Raw genomic sequence first — 25050 nt, 5'->3', positions numbered from 1 at the left:
TACCCCTATGTTTTGCCTACATTAGGAGATTTTACTGAGTATAAACATGGCTTCTAATAATTGAGTTAGCCGACATAATGTTGGCCATGACTTTTTGGCCTGTGTAGATAAGGACAAGTTATGTTCATCATCATGTAGCTAGTCATGTTCCCTGATCCTCTCATGGAATGGCCATTCTTTATGCAGAGTACACTTATGGTTTCGAATTTTGTATTGAGAGAGTAATGAGTTTTTGTAGTCCTCATAGCTTGTTTTTGGCTTATGAAGAATCCCATACCAAATCAGCAAATATCTAAGTAGATATTTAGTTCTACCACAGCTTATATAAAAAAGAACCTCTTCTTGTTCTAGAACTCTCCAGAGTCATTCTACCAGAAATACTGCAGCTTCCAAAGCATGTGTTTTACCTGGGTTCCTATACTGCAGAGCTGCAAGGATGCCACTTAAAACTCAGTTCAGACTTCCAACAGTATTGTCTAGATTCAGAGGCTAGATTAAATTCCTCATTTGTAAAGTGTTCCTGAAGTTTATTTTGATATCATATTGTAAGAGATTTTCTTGTAGCTATTTAATTAATTAGTTTGAAACTGCTAGGATTTTAGCCTGTTTTCTTAACTCATTAAATGTATCCTTTAAATGTACCACAACTACTATAGAAAATAACTGTAAATTGACCTAAAAATGTAACATGATCCATATTTGGAAAACTACTTATTTCTAACCTTCTGGTCCAGTTCTAATTTTTGATTTTCTATACAGTCTATGGCAGAAGTCCTTGCTAAAAAAGAAGAGTTAGCAGATCGCCTGGAAAAGGCCAATGAAGAAGCAATAGCTAGTGCCATTGCAGAAGAAGAGCAGTTAACTAGAGAAATTGAAGCAGAAGAAAATAATGACATTAACATTGAGACTGACAATGATAGTGATTTTTCTGTGAGTTTTCAGTCTGTTTTAAAATGATTAATTTTCGTTGTTATCAGAATGTAAGCATAGAATTTAATTTCACATTCCTACTTGCTATATGCAGTTTATTTTATATGCAAATATAACTGTTTATACATGTATTACATAATCATGTAATAACTGACAACTATATCAATGTATAGAAATTTGCTGAAGATATTTTTAATCTTACTGTGTTTCACTTTCTGTATTGCGTATTACTGTCGCTGCTAATTAGTCAGCAAGACCAACTAACTAGCAGAACATTTAAGCATTTTATCTGGAAAGATCTGATACTACTTTTAAAGAAAGCAGAGATGGAAATTGAAGGGAGATGTTTGGTATGAGTCTTTGATCAGCACATTTAATTTTTTAGTTGTCTTAAAGAGAAAATTTCCTGTCTTGCTGGGGTCTGTTTTACCCTCAAAATTTCAAAAAAATATTTACATTAATAACCAAAAGCTCAATTTTGCTGCCATTACTCACGTTGTGTAATACCTTACTCCACGAGTATTCTCATTGAAATCTAAGGGTATGTCTACACTACGAAATTAGGTTGAATTTATAGAAGTCGATTTTTTAGGAAGTGATTTTATATAGTCGATTGTGTGTGTCCCCACTAAGCGTATTAAGTTGGCGGAGTGCGTCCATAGTACTGAGGCTAGCGGCGACTTTCGGAGCGTTGCACTGTGGGTAGCTATCTCACAGTTCCCGCAGTCTCCGCCACTCACTTGGTATTCTGGGTTGAGCGCCCACTGCCTGATGGGGCAAAAACATTGCGGGTGGTTTTGGGTACATGTTGTCAGTCGCCCCTCCCTCTGTGAGAGCAACGGCAGACAATTGTTTTGAGCCTTTTTTCCGCGCAGACAACATACCACGACAAGCGTGCAACCAGCTCAGCTCAACCGCCGCTGTTGTGTCCTGGGTGCTGCTGGCAGCAGATAGTGGAGCAGGGCTGCAAACCATCATCACATTTCTGCTTCCACTCTGCTCTAGCAGCAGACTGTGCAATAGAGCTGCAAACCATCATCATTGAACGACAGCTTCCACTGCCACTCTGTTCTGGCAGCAGACAGTGCAATAGGGCTGCAAACCATCGTCACGCTTTCGCTGCCGCTCTGCTCTCCTGCAGACACCGTACCACGGCAAGCATGGAGCCCACTCAGATCACCGTAGCAGTTATGAGCCCTGTAAACACCTCGCGTATTATCCTGCAGTATATGCAGCACCAGAACCTGCAAAAGCAGGCGAGGAGGCGACGGCAGTGCAGTGAAGACAGTGATGAGGACATGGACACAGACTTCTCTCAAAGCACGGGCCCTGGCAATTTGGATGTCATGGTGGTAATGGGTCAGGCTCATGCCATGGAACGCCGATTCTGGGCCCGGGAAACAAGCACAGACTGGTGGGACCGCATAGTGTTGCAGGTCTGGGATGATTCCCAGTGGCTGCGAAACTTTCGCATGCGTAAGGGCACTTTCATGGAACTTTGTGACTTGCTTTCCCCTGCCCTGAAGCACAAGAATACCAAGATGAGAGCAGCCCTCACAGTTCACATATATTTTGGCATTTCGTCTTTTGGAACAGAGTTCTGATAGCACAGATTTGTCTCCCCATACAGTGATCAGATCCAGTACCTCCCGTTCGGTCCATGCTGGAGCTCTTTTGTGATTCTGGGACTCCATGGTCATCTCTGCTGATGAGCTCTGCACGGTCACTTCTGAGCTTGCCACGCTGGCCAAACAGGAAATGAAATTCAAAAGTTCACGGGGCTTTTCCTATCTACCTGGCCAGTGCATCTGAGTTGAGAGTGCTGTCCAGAGCGGTCACAATGGAGCACTCTGGGATAGCTCCCGGAGGCCAATACCGTCGAATTGCATCCACACTACCCTCAAATTCGACCCGGCAATGTCGATTTCAGCACTAATCCCCTCGTCGGGGAGGAGTACAGAAATTGATTTTAAGACCCCTTTAAGTCAACAAAAATGGCTTCGTCGTGTGGACAGGTGCAGGGTTAAATCAATCTAACACTACTAAATTCAACCTTAACTCATAGTGTAGACCAGGGCTATGTGTCCACTCATGAAGTAGGGTACTACTCAGTGTGACTGGCGGTAGCAGAAAGAGGCTGTAAGTGACTATGGGAATTAAGTAGCTAAAACCCCACACATCATTTTGAAAACACAGAGATTAATTATTTAGGGCACAGTCCTGGAAATACAGATTTGAGTGACTTTCCACAGAATTTAGTTGGGTGAGACTACTCATCTGAGTAAAGTGATTCATGTATATTTGCAGGACTGTATCCTTCGCTTATGAGCACTTTAGGGTAGGGACTGTGTTTATATAGTACCTAGCAGAGTGGAGCCCCAATCCCTACTGGGGCATTTGGACAGTTCTGTGAAACTTATAACAACTATAATACAAAACTCAGGATTCAGTAAACAGGTTGTAGGACTTTATGGTAGTTTATTAGTCTTCAGAGATGTAAAATACCTTGTAGCAGCTGGAGCTGTCATTTGTAATTAAGGCATTATTCTGCAATTAAAAATCACATAAAAATTGACTTCTCTTACGATTCACTCTATTTCTGCAGGGGTATCTCTTTTAATTGCCCTTAATCTTTAGTCTAAGTTTGTACAGCAGTATAAAATCCACCTAGTATAGGGTTGTGTAAAAGACATATGTTTTGATTTCATGGGTCATTTTGTGAAATTTCAGGCTAGCTTGGGCAGTGGAAGTATATCTTTCTGTGGCATGTCTATGGACTGGAATGATGTCCTGGCAGATTATGAAGGTAAAGATTTATGTATTCATCTAGACACACAAAATAACAGTTTATGAAAGAGACTTTCTTTTCATACTCAATTATGCATTTGGAATAGAAATGACTCCCAAATCATTGAGAAGTTCAGAATGATGTTATTTGGATATTGTTGGACATGATAGTTTAAATTATGTAAGTGATTGTTTCCTTTCTGTGCAGCTCGTGAATCATGGCGTCAAAATAATTCATGGGGTGATATAGTGGAAGAAGAACCTGCGCGCCCACCAGGCCATGGAATACATATGCATGAGAAACTCTCTTCACCATCTCGCAAAAGGTCTTAGAATTTTCAGCTGACTTGGATAGCCAAAATAGAAGTAGATTCAACTGTTGAATGAAGTTTTTATGTTAATCATTTCTTGTCTTCTTTATAAAGTGCTTTGTAATTTGTGGAGGGAAAAAAACTTATATAAGAGCTGGTTATTATTGTTACAAAGTTTGTTACATTTGTACTGTATTGTACAGTAGTTCAAATGCTAAAATGTTCTGAGATTAAAAGAACAGAACAAGGATAATATTAAATATATCAATCAAACACCTATAAATGAGATTAAATCAAATAAGTTACATTTCAGCAGTATAATGCTTTTTTTTACTTTCCTAAATATATTTGGATAGCTGAATTGCTTATAGGATTGTCAATCTCAGTTCTTTGTCTTATTAACTTATTTTATTGTGTTTATATTAAAAGAACAATAGCAGAATCTAAAAAGAAACATGAGGAGAAACAGATGAAAGCTCAACAGCTGAGAGAAAAGTTACGTGAAGAGAAAACGCTAAAGCTTCAAAAACTGATGGAGCGGGTAAGCTTTCTATAGTTAAAAAGATCCAGTTTATTTTAACGTAGAAGAGTATATTTTGTTCACATGGTCCAAAAACATACTCTACTATTAAGTTCAGAGCTAACTTCAGAATGAACCTTGTCTTCTGGGTCTGAGTTAGCAGAATCTTAGTGCATGACCCAATTGACCTGACTTCCTAGGAGGCTTATATATTATTATTTATGTTACCCAAAGTCTCATTCTAGACTGGGCTCCCATTGTGGTATGTGTCTTCCTCCAGTGTTAAAAAAGAAGCAACAGAAAAAAGACAGGGGGAGGGGGATAAAAAACACACAAATCACCGATCAGAATGATGATGGGCATGCATCTTGTTAGTTCATTTTCATCTATCTCTCGCTCTCTCGATCTATTTTGGGAGCCAGACAGGGCAAGGGGAATGAAATGGTGAATAAGGAATAAAAGGGAAGAGGGACAGTGTTGGGGATGGAGAGATGGTTATGGGAAAGGAAGGAAAAATGGAGAGGTCACTGGTAGGTATAGGATTGTGCAGGAGAGGGATGAGAGGAGATTGGACTGAGCAACCAGCCATCAGTAAGAAAATCATGTCCATACTTCAGATTGTAAAAAGCAGTCTTCTGATATTGCTAGCATCCAGTGGCTGTGCAGATTTCTCTCCCTTCTGTGTTGCTCCAAGCTGTTACTGCAGGAGTCCCTGGTGCTTCTAGGGATTGGCTTCATCAGAAGGGCCTGATCTGCTCCCTGTCTGAGGGCTCCTTTTGAGTTTGTTATATTACCTGAATCAAAAAGCTTTTGTCATACTGCATACAATACTGCACTGGCCCTGTAAAATAGTGTTGACATCATTAAACAAAGAGTTATTGCCAAATCATGATGTGCTCTTAGATTTATGAGAAAATCTCACACTAAGTCCTTTTTACTCAGAGAAAGTGCTCTAAATACTGAGACATATCAAAAGAGCTCACTTAATTTTAGCATTTTTTGACTCAGTTCCCTTTGAGCTAGACTGAAATTACTGCAGGGTTTTGCAGGATAGCTTAACTTTGTACTGTCACAAGTGTAGGTAAAGGTTACATAGTAGAAAATACTGGGGAAAATTCAGACATTAACTGCTGTATTATATTAATAATGTACTAACTCACTGTGTGTAGGAGAAAGATGTGCGAAAGTGGAAAGAAGAATTACTGGACCAGAGACGCAGGATGATGGAGGAAAAATTACTTCATGCTGAATTTAAACGCGAAGTGCAGTTACAGGCAATTGTGAAAAAAGCACAAGAGGAAGAAGCAAAGGTAAGATGTCTGTATAGAAAAACATTTATTATTTGTTAAGTGTGCTCAGCACTATACATGATTTCATGATCAGATATATGAAGGCAATATGGATCAGACCTATGATCACCAGTCAAGCAGATAAGGTTCGGTTTCAGAATGGTTAAAGTTTTCTTTTAAAAAAAATCCCTTCATGGGTGAACTATTATTGCTAAGCTTAGTGGAAGAAATATGTTTTAAGGAGAGATTTGAATAAAGAGCAAGTAATGCTCTTGCCAGCCTTTGGATAGTGCATAGTACACTCCCCTCTACACCTGAGAGTGCATAATGGGTCTTTCAGTAATTTGCACCCCTGAAGGTACACAGAAGGAGCCTGTCCTTTTAATTACAATTGTCCCTGTAGCTTTGCATGAGATGTGTAAAGTGGGGAAAGCTCATTGTGCTCTTCCTATGCTGCACCCCCACTCTAGGACTAAGGGACAATCTGGCCCTTTAAATGGAGTCCTGTAACGTATTTCACATGTTAATACTAACCCACTGTTCCTTCCCAGTGGTTTGGATTTAGATATGACTGGAATCCCAAACACAAGTAAAGTAGTGACTCATGACTAGTGCACTGAACATGATTGAGAGCCCCCAATATAGACTTATTACACTTTAAAATTTACTTACCTCCTGGGTCTGTGAAGTACCTCGCTGAAGAAACAAGAATGTAGATTAGAATGTTAATTTTTTACATTAATTAAATGCACTGATGGTTGTGTTTTCAGCTGTTGTTTCTTTTTCTTTTTAAATCAGTAAGGCATTAGTAATGTTCTTAAATTATTGGAGAGCATGTAATCAGAGACCTTATAATAGAATCATAGGACTGGAAGGGACCTTGAGGTCATCTAGTTCAGTTCCCCGCAGTCATGGCAGGACTAAGTATTTGGCATAGTGTATTTATTCTAGGAAGATAGACAAAACATATCAATGGTTTATTGACTTGAACTAAGGTGGTAGTTGCTGATAAATGCTTTTTGTTTTAGTTTATTGAAGAACTGTTACTTTATTAACTTGGAAGAAGAATTTATTTTAAAGCTCCTTTCTTCTGTAACAAAGGTGTCCTCTTACAACTAGAATGCTTTGTTTTATATGTAGTGAAGCTCTGTATCTGAACTATGATTGATACACCTTTTCAACCTTGTTAATTATCATAATCATGACAAAATTGGTTTAGCAGTTTAACTTAATGGTTGTTTCTGTCACTTAGTCCAAACTCTCTTCTAAACGATCTAATTCAGTCTCACACAGTTACCTTCATTATTATTTCATTAAACCAGTGTGACTTCTGTAATCATATTAACTAAATCACACTTAACATAATTCCCAACTAAGCCGATGTTTGAAGTGTTGTGTATGTTTAATGTGTGAAATCTGCTGCCTCTTGTGGTTCTTTTGTTCTTGAAGATCAAGGGGTATGTCTACACTGGAAACTTCAAAGTCTTGGCACGGGAGCGTTCCCGCGGCAGCACTTTGAAGTGCGAGTGTGCTGGGAGAGAGTTCTCCCAGCGCTCCTGGTAATCCACCTCCACGAGGGGATTAGCTCCGAGTGCTGGGAGCCCGGCTCCCAGCGCTCAGAGCCTGTCTACACTAGTACTTTGAAGTGCTCAGACTTGCTGTGCTCAGGGGGGTGATTTTTCACACCCTTGAGTCAGCAACTTAGAGCGCTATAAAATGTAAGTGTGGACAAGCCCAAGGTTAATTGGGTTTACAGAAATACTAGCTGATGTGTAGTACAGTTAAAAGACCATGATGACTGTTGATGCCCAATTGGTTTTCCAAATTCCCACTGCTTGGTGTTCACTGAACTGCAAAATCCATTCAGTAAATGTATTTCAGTCAGTAAACAAAGCAGAAAAATCTACCTTTTGTTTGGCCTCTTATTAGTTCCACAGATTTACATCTGCATGATCCTTTTATGGATTCACACAAATGTAATAGACAGGTTGTGTATGACAATGTACTCTCTTCTATATTCAGTATTTCCTAATGTGTTTTGTCAATGCTAATAATTTTTGTGATTTTTTTTTCCTCAATAACTTTCCTTCTGAAATATATTTTATTTAAGGTTAAGTAATAGTTTACCTTTTCTCAGTTGCATATACCTTTCTGAAACATTCACCGTGATGCAAATATTACGTGTATATATGTATTAAGGTTTACCAAAATCTTTTCAGCAGTTCTTGAGTATGAAGAGAGGGTAAAAAATACACTTATTTCAAATAATTTAAAATAAAATAATGATTGTATAGCACTGGGAATACAAAGCTTAAATTTTTGCATATATTTAATGTAAAAAATTAAAATATCTGAAAAGCACTTCAAAATTGGCTCCTATGCATCAGTTTTTCATGAGTTATTTATCAATGGCAATTTTAGAATTAAAATGTTATGTACTGTTCTTCTGTGGATCAATAAAATAGTAAATATAGATTTATGAAATAGATCATAAGGTATGAAAGAAAAAGACTATTGAGCTTGATATATTTTCCTTAATTACAAATATGTATATACCCACTTTTAAAGCATTCCATTTTTTGAGGTAAATATCAGAATTTAATAAATCTATAAATACATACAATTTTCAAAGTAAAAGGTGAAAAAGACTGAATGAATCATATAGGCCCTGATCCTACAAACACTAATGCACATGCATAACTTTACTCACGTGAGTGTATTGGCTAGTGCAAGGGTCAGCAACCTCTGGCACACAGTTCACCAGGGTAATAACCCTGGCGGGCCGGACGAGTTTGTTTACCTGCCGCCTCCGCAGGTTCGGTTGATCACGGCTCCCACTGGCCGCGGTTCACTGCTCCGGGCCAATGGGGGCTACGGGAAGTGGCACAGTCCGAGGGATGTGCTGGCCACGGCTTCCTACCACTCCCATAGGCCCAGAGCGGCGAACCGCGGCCAGTGGGAGCCGCAATCGGCCGAACCTGCGAAGGCAGCAGGTAAACAAACTGGTCCGGCCCACCAGGGTGCTTACCCTGGCGAGTCGCATGCCAGAGGTTGCCGACCCCTGGGCTAGTGCATTATCTATTCTTGTTTTAAATTTCTCAAATTATGTGGCTTCTCTAACTTACCCTGAGAAAATTTCCACAGTCCAATACGTTTCATTATTGGGAAGATTTTCCTGATATTATGCCTAAATTTAACTTTTTCTTGATAGCTTATCCCATTTATTGATGGCTTGTTTATACTCCTTCGGCTACCCTGTTAAACAAATAATGTGTGAGGAAAGCAAGGCCCTAAATTCAACTTGCTTGCAAACACTGCATCTGATTAAATCCAAAATTTCAGGGAATCATCTGGGTGTCAGTTGGCAGAACCCTATTAGTTTTGGTGAAAATCAGAAAAATCTGATTTCTGTTGGTGGACGTGACAGGAAAGTAAGGCTCACAGAGTGCCCATTTCATGCTTTAAGCAGAGAAATCACTCTAGTACTCCTTGCTGCTTCCTACACTTATTATAAACTGCAGCTTAACATGCTGCTCTCATTGAGTGTATGGCTCGGCCTACAGAAGCAACAAAGCATTTGATCCTTTACTTATTTGAATATGTTGTCCTTAGTTACACTGAGATAAAAAAATTGTAAGGAATATCAACCCTCATGCTTCTTTTCTTATGCTGACTTATGTACTGATGTGTGCAACTCTGTAGTAGGAATACATATAATTTTTGTAATGTCTTTGTGCTAAGAATATCTGAATGCTTTACAAATGGCAGTGAATTAAACTTCATAACACTGTTGTGAGGTAGCTATTCCTATCCCCATTTTGCAGATAGAAGAATTGAGGCACACAGGTTAAATGACTTGCAAGTCTGTGACAGAGAAAGAAACAGAACCTAAGTCTCTTGGCTCCCAGTGCTTTGTTTTAACTATTTAAGGCCTGATCTTGCAGCTAGATATTGACGGTCTGATCCTTGCATCCCTGCAGCGCTTCATTTATTTGCTCTGCTGATTGACCAGCCTTTCTTTGCTCAGCTGATTAGAAGGGATGGGGTACCAAAAATGTTTTCTGCCCTGGCCAACAAAATGCCTACGGCCTCTTCTAGATGTTCTAGGTGGGGAGGAGGGTCTACCCATGTAAATCCAGTTTCAGGATCTGGGCCTAAGTAATGCTTTCTCTCTGTGGACTTTTAACAATAATCCTAGTTGGTGCAGCTGTGAGATAAGGGATTGCATCATATAGACCCAATCCTACAAACATTTAAATTGAAATCAGTGGGACTGCTCACATGTGTCAAGTGAAACACAAGTAAATGCTTGCAGGATAGGGACCTATGTTTTTATTTAAAAAAAACCCAAACCTAAAATGTTATGTTAGTATATGAGATGGTTGCAACCCAGAGACTGTTAGTTGGTATTACATTCTAAAGTAAATTTAATTTTAAAAAGATTATTAAAAATATTCAGTAAAGTACTTAAATATGCTAACAGTCCCATTAAATTCAGTGGAGCTACTCGTGAGTAAAGGTAGGCATGTGCTTTAGTACCTTTTTAAATCAGGATCTTATAAAAAATAGGGGTTTAGTTTATAGTAGTTCTTGAATGTAGGATAATCTAGGTAAATTATTTTAAAATATGCCTATTTTTTCTCATGTATATCCAAATCCTTAACAAAGGATAGCATCAGATTGAGACTAAACATGAGAATCTTTGATGAAAAACCAGGGATATGGGAAAGGATACGCTGTGCAGCAAACCTCTTATCGCAAAAGTTAGAGATGTACCTGGGATAGACTCCACTAACCAGAGAATGTTACTTTAACTCTTCAAATGTCTTGTACGCTTTGGTTTAATTGCAGGTAAATGAAATTGCATTTATAAACACCTTAGAAGCCCAAAATAAACGTCATGATGTGTTGTCCAAACTAAAAGAATATGAACAAAGACTAAATGAATTACAGGAAGAACGCCAACGGAGGCAGGAAGAAAAGCAAGCACGTGATGAAGCTGTTCAGGTATAATATAACTTTTCAAGTGAAAAAAATAGTTGCAAAAATAAAATGAAAGCAGCACATTTGCTCTTAGTTATGATTACATAATGTATGAAAATTTTGATTTATCTCCTATACTAAATTACAAAAAAGCAAGATTCCACAGATAGCTTCTTTATAATGCTTCAGGAAGCTAGGGAAAATGTGATTGTTAAACACTGTACAGGGCTGTTTATACAAATACTGGATAGTTGGGACTCTTCATGTCTTCAGTTTTTTAAAGAATTTAATGGTTTTCTTGTAATGGAATAGCAGATAGGTTTTAGCAATACTGAGGGCTTTATGATGAAAACCTGAAGATATTCAATGCAAAAACTGTAGTTGAATAGTCATCATATGAATACTAATTTAAGTATTCCAATTTTATAGGGCTACTTAAACACACAAAGGAAATGCTTGTGTGTTCCTGGAATTCTAGATTTTTTACTACACCCTTTGAATGCTAGATTTCTCTAGCCTCATACATCCGCTGTTTGGCACTGCTTCCTATGTTACAAACCAAAGCATAACTTTTTCTCTTATGTAAACTCCCTCTTCTTCCATATACATCCCTCAGATCACCACAAGTATCTTTCACCTGTGAATCTTTAATCACGCTTCCTTCAGTGCTCACTTAATCCTGTGCCGTTGATAGGTGTCAGTGGTGAGTAAGATTCTGTCTCTTTATGGAAAAACAGCTCTCACTGTTTCACCTCTGATAACTTAGAGGGTCATGCTGAGACAAAGGTAACTACACAGGAACCAGAAAACATACTTACCCCCCTCTACCTTGATAGAACTTGGACTGATCACTCAAAAAAACCCTGGGTTCCCAAAGATTGGCTGGCTCACCACCTGTGAAAGAGACCCATTGGGCTGGTTAAATCCATGAAGAACACTTGTCCCTAATGATCACCTCCTTAGCTTTTCCTCCTCATCTTCAAGGGATGATTCACTCCTTTGTGCCTGCAGCCTGTTTTTCTTTGGTCTCAGCCTGCTTTTGCTCCCTTGAGTACCTGCCACTTCTCTAGTCCTGCCCTGATGGGCCCCTCATCAGGGGCTGAAGGCCCCTCTCAGTCCCAGCTAGAGGAAATCCTCCAAGCAGTCTTACAGTCCCACATGCCACCACCATTCTTTTCTGTCCACGTATCCCTTTGCCTAACTAAAGACTAAAACCCTCGGCCTCCTACTGTGCTATTTCTGTGCACAGCACATTGCAAATACAGAAGGCTGTCTGATGGTGTGTTTGCAGCTCAGTGTTTCAGAAGACAATGAAAAGGTTAAACACTAACTTACCGAGCTGCTGCACTACACCAAAAGGGGCTGCTTCTGTTTCCCTGGAGTCAACTGGAGATTCTCAGAATAGAGAGGACAAAGGAAGTTGGGCCATGGGACTGTGGGATACTTTTGGTGGACTCCCAGGACCTGCGTCAATGGGGCTGCATCTACTCTGCAAAGCAATAGGGCTCGAACCCTGGGTCCCAGATTGACTCAGGCTTGAACCCTCCAGCCCCAAATAGTCCCAGGATCCTAGATCCAAGCCCGAGTCTGAGAGATTTGTGTGTAGGCTAAAGCGGGGTTTGGGCTCCAGTCTGAGTCTGAGCCTGAGCTTACATTGCAGCATAGACATACCCTTATAGAGTTGTGTTGGGGAGGTCCAGCATTCTTGCAGTCTTTTCTGCAGTGCCCCATGATGCACTTTGTATATTTCATATGGCAGTTTGCACTTTTGTGCATTTATTTAATTGTACAATCACAGTCAAACATGCAGTTACTTTTCTTGTTTACCTTCTTTAAAAGAAGGAAATTAAATGCATTCACACAATGTTATTGAAATTTTATACACAGACAAGTTAGAATAATCATGTATGGTTCCCCCAGTAACCATAACCCAGCCACATTGCACATGTATATTAAGACATTAAAACTAACACCATATGTAGTAACACAAAATATTACAAATGTGGAAAGGGGGCTGAGTTATGGCTTCTGTTGTCATTATGACTTTGAATTTCCTGACTTTTTATTAGTGTAAAATCAAAACCATAGATAAGTTGTTCGCTCTTAATAGATGTAAAGATTGCATATCCAGTGCTTAAGTTACCATGCAAAATGCTTCTAGGATCATGCTAAAAGATTTTGGAGTTCTTTGAGAGGCTATTTTGTTTTTATAGCATACAGTCTTCAACCTCTAAGAAGTATAGAATATACCCAAATGTTACTGTTACTTGGTCAGTCTTTTTTGAGTCAGTTATTGAGTGAATAGAGTCTTTCATGTGCAAACAAAAATGTATACCCATTTACTGCCTATAGGAGTGCATACAATTGCACATTCAAATTATTATTTAGGTGGTTATGTGTGTACATTTGTGAGCATCTTTGTGTGCAGGCGTCAAGGCTTCTGTCCAGTGCATATCTGGTCTTTAGAGACTTTAATGATGGTAAAGTATGATTTCATACCATTGTTAATTTGTAAATAAAAGTGAGTAGCTGAAAATAACTTTTCTATCATTAGGAGCGTAAAAGAGCTCTGGAAGCAGAACGCCAAGCCCGGGTTGAAGAGCTGCTGATGAAGAGGAAAGAACAAGAGGCTCGGATTGAACAGCAGCGGCAGGAGAAAGAGAAAGCACGGGAAGATGCAGCACGGGAAAGGGCCAGGTACTTCTTACTATCTTGGACCCTTATTCTGCATGGTGATCAATGCAAGTAGACTTGTGCTCCTGTACAGATCACAATGCAGACCTTGGGCTTTGGTTATGGTATTTTTTGGAGAGTAATATTAATAAATATCATTTATAAATGTTTTCAGATACAGAAATTAGGTGAATCATATTAATTATAAGTCCTTTCTGGCAGAGTCCTTATTCTGTGTTGAAAAAGTGCTGTGTAAATTTGCAGCGCACACTACATACATTATTATTTTATTATAGTATTAAAATCTGCTGTATCATAAACTTTTATTACTAACAAGACCTTTTAAAAAATTGCCTTTTTCCTATTTTTTATGGTTTGTCCATAATCAAAAGTCCACAAAGAGATTTTTAATACAATAGCCATTTCAGCTGTTCAGCTCTCTCTCTCTCTTGGGCCAAATTTGAGTTGGATGTATATATGAATTTTGACCCATTGAATGTAGGTCCATCATTATATTGCACACAAAATACTTTCTTTGTTAAAATCACCTTCTGCTTAAGTTATTAGTGTTTATTTTTTTGTCTGAATCTTGTTCTCAGTCCTGCCCCCCCACCCCCTTTCCAAAAGCATATATGTAAAATATATGCTATGTTCTTTTTGTAGCTGAAGTTCATTGAAGATGATTGGTTTAGAAAAAAAAACTTCGTCTTTTCCGATATTCACAGCTTGAAGTCTTAAAAGCCATTTTAAGGAATATTCTAATCCAAGTAAAACATTCTGAATTTGTATTGATTTTTTCTACATCTTCCAAGAACATAAATTAATCTAATTTGACATCATATAAAGACCTAATATGCCATGAAATGGTTAAACATAATGTACACTAAGAGCAAGATCATCCAATCTGCTCATGACTCTTTGCGCCTTTCCTGGATTGCGCAGAGCCAGTATAGCCAGCTCTATGAAGCCTCTGTCATAGCGGTTGGGTGGAAGAACCCCTTTGTGGTTTCCTTCATTTTCTTTAATTCCCAGAGGACTTGAGGAAAATTAGGCAGAACAGAGACGGGGTGATGTTGCACCACTGTAGGAAAGGCAGTCCTGGTCCTTAGAAATTCTTGCTCTTTCCAAAGATCGTCCATTCACTCTCCTGTTGTGTTAAAGATTTCTTTCCCAACAGTTCAGTGTATCCAGACTTCAAGTCCCTTCTTTATCTGACATCATGGCTGTTAGATTTTTAGGACAGAATGTTTTATGCTTATCTGAGGAGAGCCAGACAGTTGTTTGGGAGTCCAGGAAGTGCTATGCTGCTAGATAGAACTGATTATAAAAGGTTGCTTAAGTTAAAATCCTTTATCCTGCTTTCAGTTCATTTAGATTTTTTTCTTGTCTCTGGTGTAATCAAAGCTATTCCTGACAACTGTGTTCATTCATCAAGTTGTTGTTTCTGTGCACCATGTTATTATGTAAGGGACCACAATGTAGTGTAATGCTGATTTTTAAAAAGAGCTCCTGAGGCAATCCTGGCAATTACAGGCCGATAAGCCTAATTTCAGTACCGGGCAAATTGTTAGAAACTACAAAAGAGCAGAATAATCAGACATGTAGATGCACACGGTTTGTTGTAAAGGGAAGTTGTGCCTCACCAATCCATTAGAATTCTTTGAGGGTGTCAACAAGCATGTGGACAAGAGTGTAGCATACTTGGATTTTCAGTAAGCCTTTGACAAGGTTCCTCACCAAAGGCTCTTAAGGAAACTAAGTAGTCATGGGATAACAGAGAAGGTCCTCTCTTGGATCAGTAACTGGTTAAAAGATAGGAAACAAAGGATTAGAATAAATAGTTTTCACAATGGAGAGAGGTAACCAGCAGGGTCCCTCATGGTTCTGTCCTGGGACCTGTGCTGTTCAGTAAATTCATTAATGATCTGGAAAAGGGAGTGCACAATGAAGTGGCAAAGAGTTCAGATGATACAAAACTATTCAACATAATTAAGTCCAAAGCTGACTGCGAAGAGTTACAGGGGGATCTCACTAAACTGGGTGCCTGGGCAACAAAATAGCAATGAAATTCAACATTGATAAATGCAAAGTAGTGCACATCGGAAAAAATAATTTCAAATACACATATCTAAGGAGGGGGTCTAAATTAGCTTTTACCATCCCAGAAAGAGATCTTGGAGTCTCATGGATAGTTCTCTGAAAACTACAGCTCAGTGTACAGCTGTGGTCAAAAAGGCTAACAGAATGTTAGGAACTATTAGGAAGGGGATAGAAAATAAGACAGAAAATGCCATAATGCCACTGTATAAATCCATGGTGTGCCCACATCTTGAATACAGTATCCAGTTCTGGTCACTCCATCTCAAAAAGGATACAGTAGAACTGGAAAACGTTCAGAGAAAGGCAGCAAAGATGATCAAAGGTATGGAATTGCTTCCGTATGAAGAAAGACTAAAAAGAGTAGGCAGTTTAGCTTAGAAAATTGACAATTAAGGCGGGGGTCTGAGAGATTTATAAAATCTTGAATTGTGTGGAAAAAGTGAATATAGAAGTGTTATTCCTTTCCCACAAAACTAAAGCAGGCGTCATCTGATGAAATAACAGGTAGCAGGTTTAATACAAACAAGAGGAAGTAATTTTTCACGTAACGCACAATCAGCCTGGGGAACTCATGGGATGTTCTGACAGCCAGAAATATAATAAAGTTTAAAAAAGAGCTAGATATGTTCATGGAGGACAGGTCTATCAAAGGCTTTAGCCAAGCTGGTCAGCAATAACCCCATGCAAGTGGCAGCCCCAAACCTCTGGCTTCCAGAAGCCAGGACGATAAGATGTGTGGAACTCTCAAAAATTGCACTGTTCTGTATGCTGTTCCTTAAGTGCTGGTACTGGCCACAGTGGGAGATAGAATACTGGGGTAGATGGACCATTGGTCTGACCCAGTATGGCAGTTCTTATGTTCTTATATTTTACCATCCTTACTTCAAACCATTTTTAAAAGATCTTATGAACTTGTCTCTCCCTTCCCAGGAGACTAATTATCCTTGATATTTGAGTTTTATGTTAGCCAGACTTAGGGAAGGGGCTTGTAGATTCAGTGACAGATGGTAGAAAAAGCAACAAAGTCTCATTTCTAGTGGTCACTACTTTAGTTATGAGCATTTTTGGAGTAACAGATTCTGATGGCCAAACCAACTGTATACCATATTCGATAAAGATTAGGCAGTACTTAGGCCTCACCCCAAGTTTCTAACAAAAGTGATATGAGATTTTCATCTCAGTCAATCAGCATCACTGTCTGTCTTTTTTGGTAAAGCCTCACAAGTGTTTTGGGATTTTAGAGATAGTCAGGAACTGAGGGATGATTTCAGGGGCAGTTAATACTCTCGCTTGTACACACTACCACTTATGTCAGTATAACAGTATATCCCTCAGGGTTGTGAATAAGCGACATAAGATGCATCAACCTAAGCGCTATGTTGGTGGGAGAGCTTCTTCCACTGACATGGCTACTGACTCCTGCAGAGGTGGTTTTATTATGCCAACGGGAGAGCTCTCTCCTGTCAGCATAGAGAGACAGAGGCAGAAGCATCTTTGATTGCTATACCACACTTCCCTACTGAACCTGGAATGGAATTCAAGATCCCAAGCCTCTGCTTTTTTCTGCTGTCAGCAAATACCTGTGTGTGCATCTCCTCCCCCTCCAGTGGCTGGTCCACATAGGGGATGACAGCCTACTACTGCTAGCCATTACTCCATTAGTTCAAGTGGCAGAGGTCTATGCTGTGAAGCTATGATTCCACCCAAATCCAACAAGAATTTTTTTTATCAATCAGTTTGTTTTTTTAAAAAGTTAGAAATTATATCAAAAAAATTATTAAAAGAGTGTTAACGTTGCAAAGTCAAGTACTCAAAAGTTAGGAAATCCTAGACTTAAGGTTGCCTGTACAACTTGAATTTGACCCCACTGTGCCTTATGATACAGTCTTTTAATTACATACTATTTTTTCACAGGAGCCTGTCCTCATTCTGTGCATCAGATGGGTGATGCACACTGGCTGAGTAGCTATTTAATATTTTGTTTTATCCTCATTAGTTCAGTGTGTGGCTCCAGGCTTTATTAACTGCGTGCTATTCAAAAGGGGTATTTTAAGCTAGAGAAAATACAGAGGGTCAAATCCTATTCTGTCCCCTTTGCCCATTTCCATGGTAGAAAGTGGGCAGAAAACTGCCCTAAAAGAGCTGCTGGTAAATAGAGGAACCTTTACTTAGAGGAATTCTCTGGTGGCATAGAGCCAGCATACCAACTCTATGCCATCCATTCCTGGTTCTCCTCCCTTGGGATAGGAAGAGGTGTGGCCACAGCGTTTTGCAATCCGGTGATTTGGACTGGTAGAATGGCCTTTAGGGGGCACTGCACCTGGCATATGTTAGAGTAGCCCAAAGGTTTCTCTAACATAAATCAGTCCAAACATGAGTCCTGCTGCCATGGTTCAGGGGAGTTAGTTTGACTTTGTCACCCTCCCTCTTGGATTCTGGTATAGCTCAGTGGGACCCAAGGATGTGGCTCATTATTTTGCTGCTAGAAATACTTGAATCTTGTACTAAAAGACTTAAAACAGAATGGAATGGGTCATTTTGGAATATCTACTTAACTTTTCTTCAAAATCCACTCATTTTGTGCATCTGGTGGTGATTAAAGCCTTCTTATGAAAGGGGTACTGTATGTAAAAGTGCCTATTAAGAGACCCTGTGCTCTCATGGTTCATTAGCTTGATTCTCAGTAACGCTTTAGATGCAATTTCTGAGCATTTTATATTCCAAAGAGATTACATCCATAATATGAAAAATTCCACTTCTATCAATAGTAATCGTACAACTGTATTGCTGAGCATAATGATATACAAATATGTTTTACATATGGACCAATAAGCTATGCAAGGAGTAATATTTATGTTTTGTACGTAAGGGGATTGAGTCTTAGGAATTTTTATCTACATTAAAATATCGATTCAAAAGCCATAGTGTTATCTTTGTCTTAATTTTGATGTCACATAGAGGAAGAAAACAAATATGTTCTCTAAAATAAGTTCTGTTGCATAATCCATTTTGGACATTGTGTTCTTTGGTTGTGTAGTGTGAGTCAGGAGTTCTTTAAAGCCAAAATCAAGATGTTCTAAAAGACTAAAGTGCAGATGTTGCTTGTTTACCTCAGGGGAGATAGTACATAAAATACATAATTTGTCTCATCGTCATATCCTTTCCCCCCCCCATGGCAATTGGAGGAGTTCACTTACATTTTCTGAAAGAACGATTGTGCCTAGTATTCACTGTGAGCCTTGTTCTCCCTGCCTGTATTTCTATATTTTCTGTGCTTTTTTATTTTTTAAATTTGGGTTTATGCAAGCCTTCACCAGAACTAGCTTATTCAGTAAAATACTTCTTAATATTTTACTTTTCATTTTTCTTTAATATTTTTCCCTTTCTACTTTTGCTGTTCAAATTATTTTTATTTCAGAATATCTGTTGTTTAATTTTTCTCATTAGAGAGTATGGCAGGCACATTCAAAAACAGGAATGCCCCCAAAACAGCAGGAAGATGTTGGTTTCAGATGACCATGATCACTATATTGTCTGATTGGGGTAGATCTTGTTAGCTTTGAGTGTGATATTTCTTTAAGTAACACTCTGAGCTGTCAAGATCTAGGAAGACCAACTAAAATCAATTACCCTTTCAATAATTCAAAATTGTTTACATAAGAAGGTTTGCCATGACCTTTTTGGAATGACTGACTATTTTGCTGAGAGTCTTACAAGTCCTTCAAAGCACTGAACTTCAGAGGAGATTCAAGTTCTCCAGGGCTGCTCCAGCAGCTAACAGGTCATTTCACCTTGAATGCTCTCATAGAATATATTATATGCAGTGGTGTAGCCATGTTTGTCCCAGGATATCAGAGAGACAAGGTGGATGAAGTAATATCTTTTATTAACTTCTGTTGGAGAGAGAGACAAGGATTTGAGCTTACATAGCACTCTTCTTCAGGTCTAGGAAATGTACTCAGTGTCATAGTTAAATAGAAGATGGAGCAGATTGTTTAGCGTAAATAGTTAACACACATTTCAAGAAACCAAGATGAAGTGGCCTATTAACAACCCTTCTGTCATAGGGAGAAAAGGGGGCGGGAACTTTGGGGCAGTGGTTGTTGTAATAAGCCATAAATCCAGTATCTCTGTTCAGTCTGTGTTTCCTGTATGGCTTCCCTCTCCAACTGTACACATCTAGATGTCATCTACCACCCCACACTGGAACCCATGTGGGGCATCATCAGACAATTGCTACCCACACTTGATGGGGCCACATTGCGAAAGAAATCTTTCCTGAACCTCCTCTTCTGGCCTTCAAACAATCTCCAACCTCTCCATCAGAAGCAAACTCCACGCAGACGAGAACATACCAACTCAAAGTGGTACCAGACCTTGCTAGAACAACAGATGCAAAACCTGCAGCCATATCTCCATTGTTACGATGATCAACACCCTCCACAATACACCTTTCAGGATACATGGGTCCTACACACGCCTATCACAACATGTGGTGTACCTCATCCAGTGCACTAAATCCCCCAATAAAAACTATGTGGGTAAAACAATACAATCAATATGCTCTCAGTTGGATTCTCACAAAAATGATAAAAGACAAAAATACCATATTACTTGTGGGTGAACACTTTTCACAAAGCAATCACTCTGTAATTGATCTCTCAGTCCTCATCCTCAAAGAAAACCTGAACAACACTTTGAAAAGATGAGCCTGGGAGCCCCTCCTGTCAGCATAGGCAGTGTCTGCACTTGAAATGCTACAGTGGGGCAACTGCAGCCATGCTGCTGTAGTATTTCAAGTGTAGACAAGTCCTAAGGCTGTGTGTTAACTACTTACGCTAAACAATCTATTCCATCTTGTATTTAGTTGTGACACTCTGAGTACCTTTCCCAGACCTGAAGAAGAGTTCTGTGTAGGTCGAAAGCTTGTCTCTCTCACCAGCAGAAGTTGGTCCAATAAAGGATATCACCTCACCCACCTTGTCTCTCTCCACCATCTCTAGGGCATTTCACTTTGTCCTGCTACTCAGCAGGGCAAGAGTGAGCTTTGAAATTTTTATGGACACATTTGGGTTCAACCTATAAGAAAGGGGATAAGTCCAGAAACCAAATGCTCACCTCTTGGTGTGCAACATATTTCCTTCAACCCAGTTTGGACATCCTTGGACCTTTTGTTTTATTTCTATTCTGTGTAGCATCCCTCAGTTAGCTGTAGTTGTGCCTAGGTCCTTGGTTCAAGTACATGAAATATACAGTTACTAGAATTGATTTCATAGGTTTTGTATTGTGTGTATCAATGTATTAGATGCATAATGGATTTAAGTGCCTTCATTGCTGAGCATAGCCAAAGCTGCATGCATTGTGCTTCCATGACCTCTTTTGGCCCCCTACCCAGGCTGCTTCTCTTTATACAAACAGTAACAGCAGCCAACTGTATTCTAATTTATAATTAGGATTTGAAAATTCCATTTTCTGACTTGCTATTGGCAAGTGGGAAATTTGCCCTGCTGAATGTGTGACCTTAATAATTAATTTCTGCAGAATTTAAGCTTTGTTCTAAAAGAACAAAGTTTCTAATACTTATGGTTTCAAAGATAATTTTCCAAATATGAACTGATGAGGCACTGTCTTCTTGATTGTTAGCTCAAGTGCCTGTGCTCTTGCTCTTGGCTTTCCAAAGAAGCAGCAGCAGAGTGAACTTAAGATTGGACAATTTCACTTAACTATTCAGAACCCTGCAGGGAGCAGTGAAACTGTTGAGAATCATGTCACTTTTACAGTGTTGCTGATAGTTTTTACAATCATCAGTACCAGAGAAAAGCACTGGAATATTCACGGGACTGCAGGACAAAAAGAAAAAAAGCAGAGGAGATGTAGAGTAGAAGAAACCTTTCTCTCCTTCGCATCAGTAAGCATTGCCTTCTTGCAGCCAGATGGAAGCAAAAGTGACTTCAAATGCATCAACACTCACTAGCCAGAGACTGAGACTAAAGATGGGGCCACCTAGTAGGGTTTAGAGACAGCACCTTTTATTTCTTCTCAGTGGGGAAGGTAGGTTCACCAGGGCTTTGCACATGAGACTTGCTTGTGGGTCTTTCATGCATCCTGCATGTCAATATATGGCTAGTAAGTTCAGTCCTCTGGCTAGCAGTTGTCTTGTAAATTCCTTTATTTACAATATGCACATACTTCTTATTGCTTTGATCAAGAGTATATACAAAACAGCAAAAACAGCAGTAAAGCGTAATTTGTAGAACTTCAGAAAGCTGCTGTGATCAGACCTTTAGCCATCATCATTTTCTATCTCAAGCATTTCCCCCAACTATTGTGTGACTCTGTGATTGGCCTTGTCTGCACTACACGTTTTGGGGAAAGTCACTAATGTATTACTCCCTGTTGTCGCTTCACAAGGGCTGGCAACAGTGGAAGTGCTAGTGTAGACAGGACATCACATTCATTAGTGTTTTTTACCACCGTGTCATCTATACCTGCTCTGAATTGGACTGGAGTGGTGTCTGCTGTTATGAGACCATCAAGATTAAATGCATCTATTATCTTCAGTAATTAATCTAGTTTCTGCTGAACTACTTTTATCTCCCTCCTGAGCTACTTTTATCTTAAATGGCAGTTAACGCCTTCTCTGGTTTTCTTTCCCCATCTCAAATATATATTATAACTATAAATGTATACTTCATACCTTTACCACTTCTGCTATAATACATGTTCTCCTTTGGTAGAGATCGAGAGGAGAGGCTGGCAGCTCTCACTGCAGCTCAACAAGAAGCAATGGAGGAGCTACAGAAAAAGATTCAGCTGAAGGTATAAAGGGAGTAATAGTCTTTCTAACTGAAAATACATTTCTATTTAAAATAGAATTTCCACAACATTATTTTCTTTAAGTACATTTTATTTAGCAAAGTCATTACAGTAGAGCCATATCATACCCTGAATTTTGCTACTGTAGTTCAGGTGTTTTATCTAGACATCTGGCTTATGAAGATGGGTCTGATTTTGCCCTCATTGACACTGTAAATCAGAAATAATACCATAGAAGTCAATGGAATTAATTAGTGTAAACCAAGTGTGGGATCAATGTTAGGTCTAAATGATTTTGTACTTTTGAAGAAAGTCAAAATAATTTTGAATTTCTAATCGTACTATTAAAATGAAATTCTGGCAAAAATAAAAGTCTTGGTTAAAAAAAAAATTAAAACTGATATGTACAGTTTGGTGAAAACAGTCTACAAACCAGTGTTACATAGAAAAGGATGTGGGAAATTATGCCATTTTATGAGTCTTCTCAAGTATCAGTAATGGAAGTATGGCATGTTCCCTCCTCTTCACTGCATAGAATATGGTCCCAGTACTGCAACTAGATCCACTCAGAGCTCTGTCAGTTTCACTGGATCTGTGCAGAAGCACAAGGATCCAGTCATGTGGAGTCAGTTGTAGAACTGGGAATGTTAAGTAGGGTGCTGCAGTATTGCAACACAGCTTGTGAAACTCCTACCTTATGAAGAACCAAAGACCAAATGATAAGAAGTTTGAACATATATCTGTTCTATTTTGAGAGGCATAAAGATTTCCAAAGTACTAAGTGCTATTTTTCAAGTTCTGGTGAACTGAGAAAATAAAACCTTTATCAAAGTCACAGAATATTAGTAGTAGTAATAACATGATAGGAGTACCTAGTAGTCTCCATCAGGATCTGGGGTCCATTGCAGTAGATCTATACAGTCATATAATTTTAAAAAACAGACTGTTCTTCCATCTCGAAGTATTCTCTACTGTTGATCCCACTAATTAAGAAGCACTCTTGCTACACATGCTCCTATTGTGAAATGCCATTCTTTCTCAGACAGTTGATGTTTATAAGCTAATTTCTAGTATTAGGTAATATATAGATTTTGTGCCATCCTTGTTGGGGTTGATAAACAAAGCATTGTTTGAAAGGGTCTAAAGACTGTAATCCCTATTACAATCTAAATATTAATAATAAATCATTTATACCTTTTTAATTGATGCCATGTTGCTTTCAGTTCATCAGACCAAGCACGATTACACCAGTAATATCTGTATGGTACTGGAAGTTGAACTGATTGGATTCTGTCTCAGAGTTCTTCCTGCGGAAGAAATACAACATGAGCTCAGAAACCAAATGCAACTGAAAACCATCGGACTAGATGTACAAAAGATGCTGAAGTGATACTAGTCTACATAAATAACAGTATAGTGTTAATATTTTAAATTATATCAATAAAGAGTAACACACTTAAAATGTGTGTTGTGATACAGCCTGTTGCATCCTTTTTGGCATTTTGGAAGGTATTATACATAAGTTTCAATTTAACTTTTCATCATCTAGAACTAGACAGTACTTAATAAACCTTGGTATTTCTGAACATTATTCATTTCTGTTTATTTTTATTTGATGTTCTTTACCATTTGTTGTTTTATTTAGCATGATGAAAGCATTCGGAGACACATGGAACAAATTGAACAGAGGAAAGAAAAGGCAGCTGAATTAAGCAGTGGGAGACATGCTAATACTGATTATGCACCTAAACTTACACCATATGAACGAAAAAAGCAGTGTTCATTATGCAATGTTTTGGTAAGTTGGATTGAAGGAATGCTATCAAAAGTAATGGGCCTAGCTAAGGTTTCGATCTACCAGTTTTGTTGTGGTTTGCAGGCATGAATGTATTGTAAATGGAGTACTGCCCCACTATTCTCCCCCTGCTTCCTCGCTTTTGTGAACAGAGTAATGATCAGAGTTCTGAAATGTAGCAGATTTTGTGAGATCTTCAGCATTGCAGTTGCATTAGGTTGCTGTTCCATTGCACTGCCAAGTCAGGCAGTGTCTCAGAAACAGGGAGAGAGAATCATGTAGCCTAGGGCACCGTTCACTGAGCTGGAGCTAGGAGGTCTGGTCTCCCCTGTACTGATTGCTGTTTATTTTTCTGTCTACTATAGACTCCTTATCATTGAGCAAGGGCTTCATAACCTACCCAAGAAGTCAATCAAGCATCATTTCTTCATTTTATAAATAAGTTCACTGAAAGATTTCATAAGGTCACTTCAGGGAGAGCTGAGAATAAAAAAACAGTTTTTATCATATCATAGACCCAAGTCTTGTCCACTTAGCCACACTGCCTGTCAGAATGAATGTGCCAGATCTATGTGCTCAGCTATCCTATCTCTAAACAACCACTATTCTAGCCACTCCCTTCCCAGAACCTGAATAGAAACCAAGATTCTTGATCTCCATCATTTTGCTGTTGTCTAACAGATAATTGTGCAACTTGCTGGCAAAGTGTATATCAAGTCCCTCTCTACTGGTAGATCTAAATATAGGATAACAGTTCAAGGTGTTGAGGTCTATGCTGGAGATTTCATGGTCCAGAGTTCAAACCCTGCTGACAATACACATAGGTCTTGTTCTGATTGCATACGA

General features: G+C 38.9%; 1 protein-coding gene across 2 annotated transcripts in view; it reads left to right on the top strand.

Annotated features, from left to right (window-relative positions):
- The window catches only part of SCAPER (S-phase cyclin A associated protein in the ER), a 340257-nt gene that overhangs the window by 93560 nt on the left and 221647 nt on the right, over positions 1 to 25050 (top strand). For both annotated transcript variants that reach the window (XM_044979453.1, XM_044979452.1), the window contains exons 11-19: positions 760 to 930; positions 3661 to 3736; positions 3926 to 4043; positions 4458 to 4569; positions 5718 to 5858; positions 10689 to 10844; positions 13375 to 13517; positions 22331 to 22412; positions 24055 to 24207. In XM_044979453.1, the coding sequence (XP_044835388.1) occupies positions 760 to 930; positions 3661 to 3736; positions 3926 to 4043; positions 4458 to 4569; positions 5718 to 5858; positions 10689 to 10844; positions 13375 to 13517; positions 22331 to 22412; positions 24055 to 24207 (1152 nt within the window). The remainder of the gene's footprint in view (positions 1 to 759; positions 931 to 3660; positions 3737 to 3925; positions 4044 to 4457; positions 4570 to 5717; positions 5859 to 10688; positions 10845 to 13374; positions 13518 to 22330; positions 22413 to 24054; positions 24208 to 25050) is intronic.

Source organism: Mauremys mutica, chromosome 11 (genome assembly GCF_020497125.1).
Source record: "Mauremys mutica isolate MM-2020 ecotype Southern chromosome 11, ASM2049712v1, whole genome shotgun sequence".
Classification (NCBI taxonomy): Eukaryota; Metazoa; Chordata; order Testudines; family Geoemydidae; genus Mauremys; species Mauremys mutica.
Note: the sequence above shows the minus strand (reverse complement) of the source record. Positions and strands in the feature narration are given on the sequence as shown.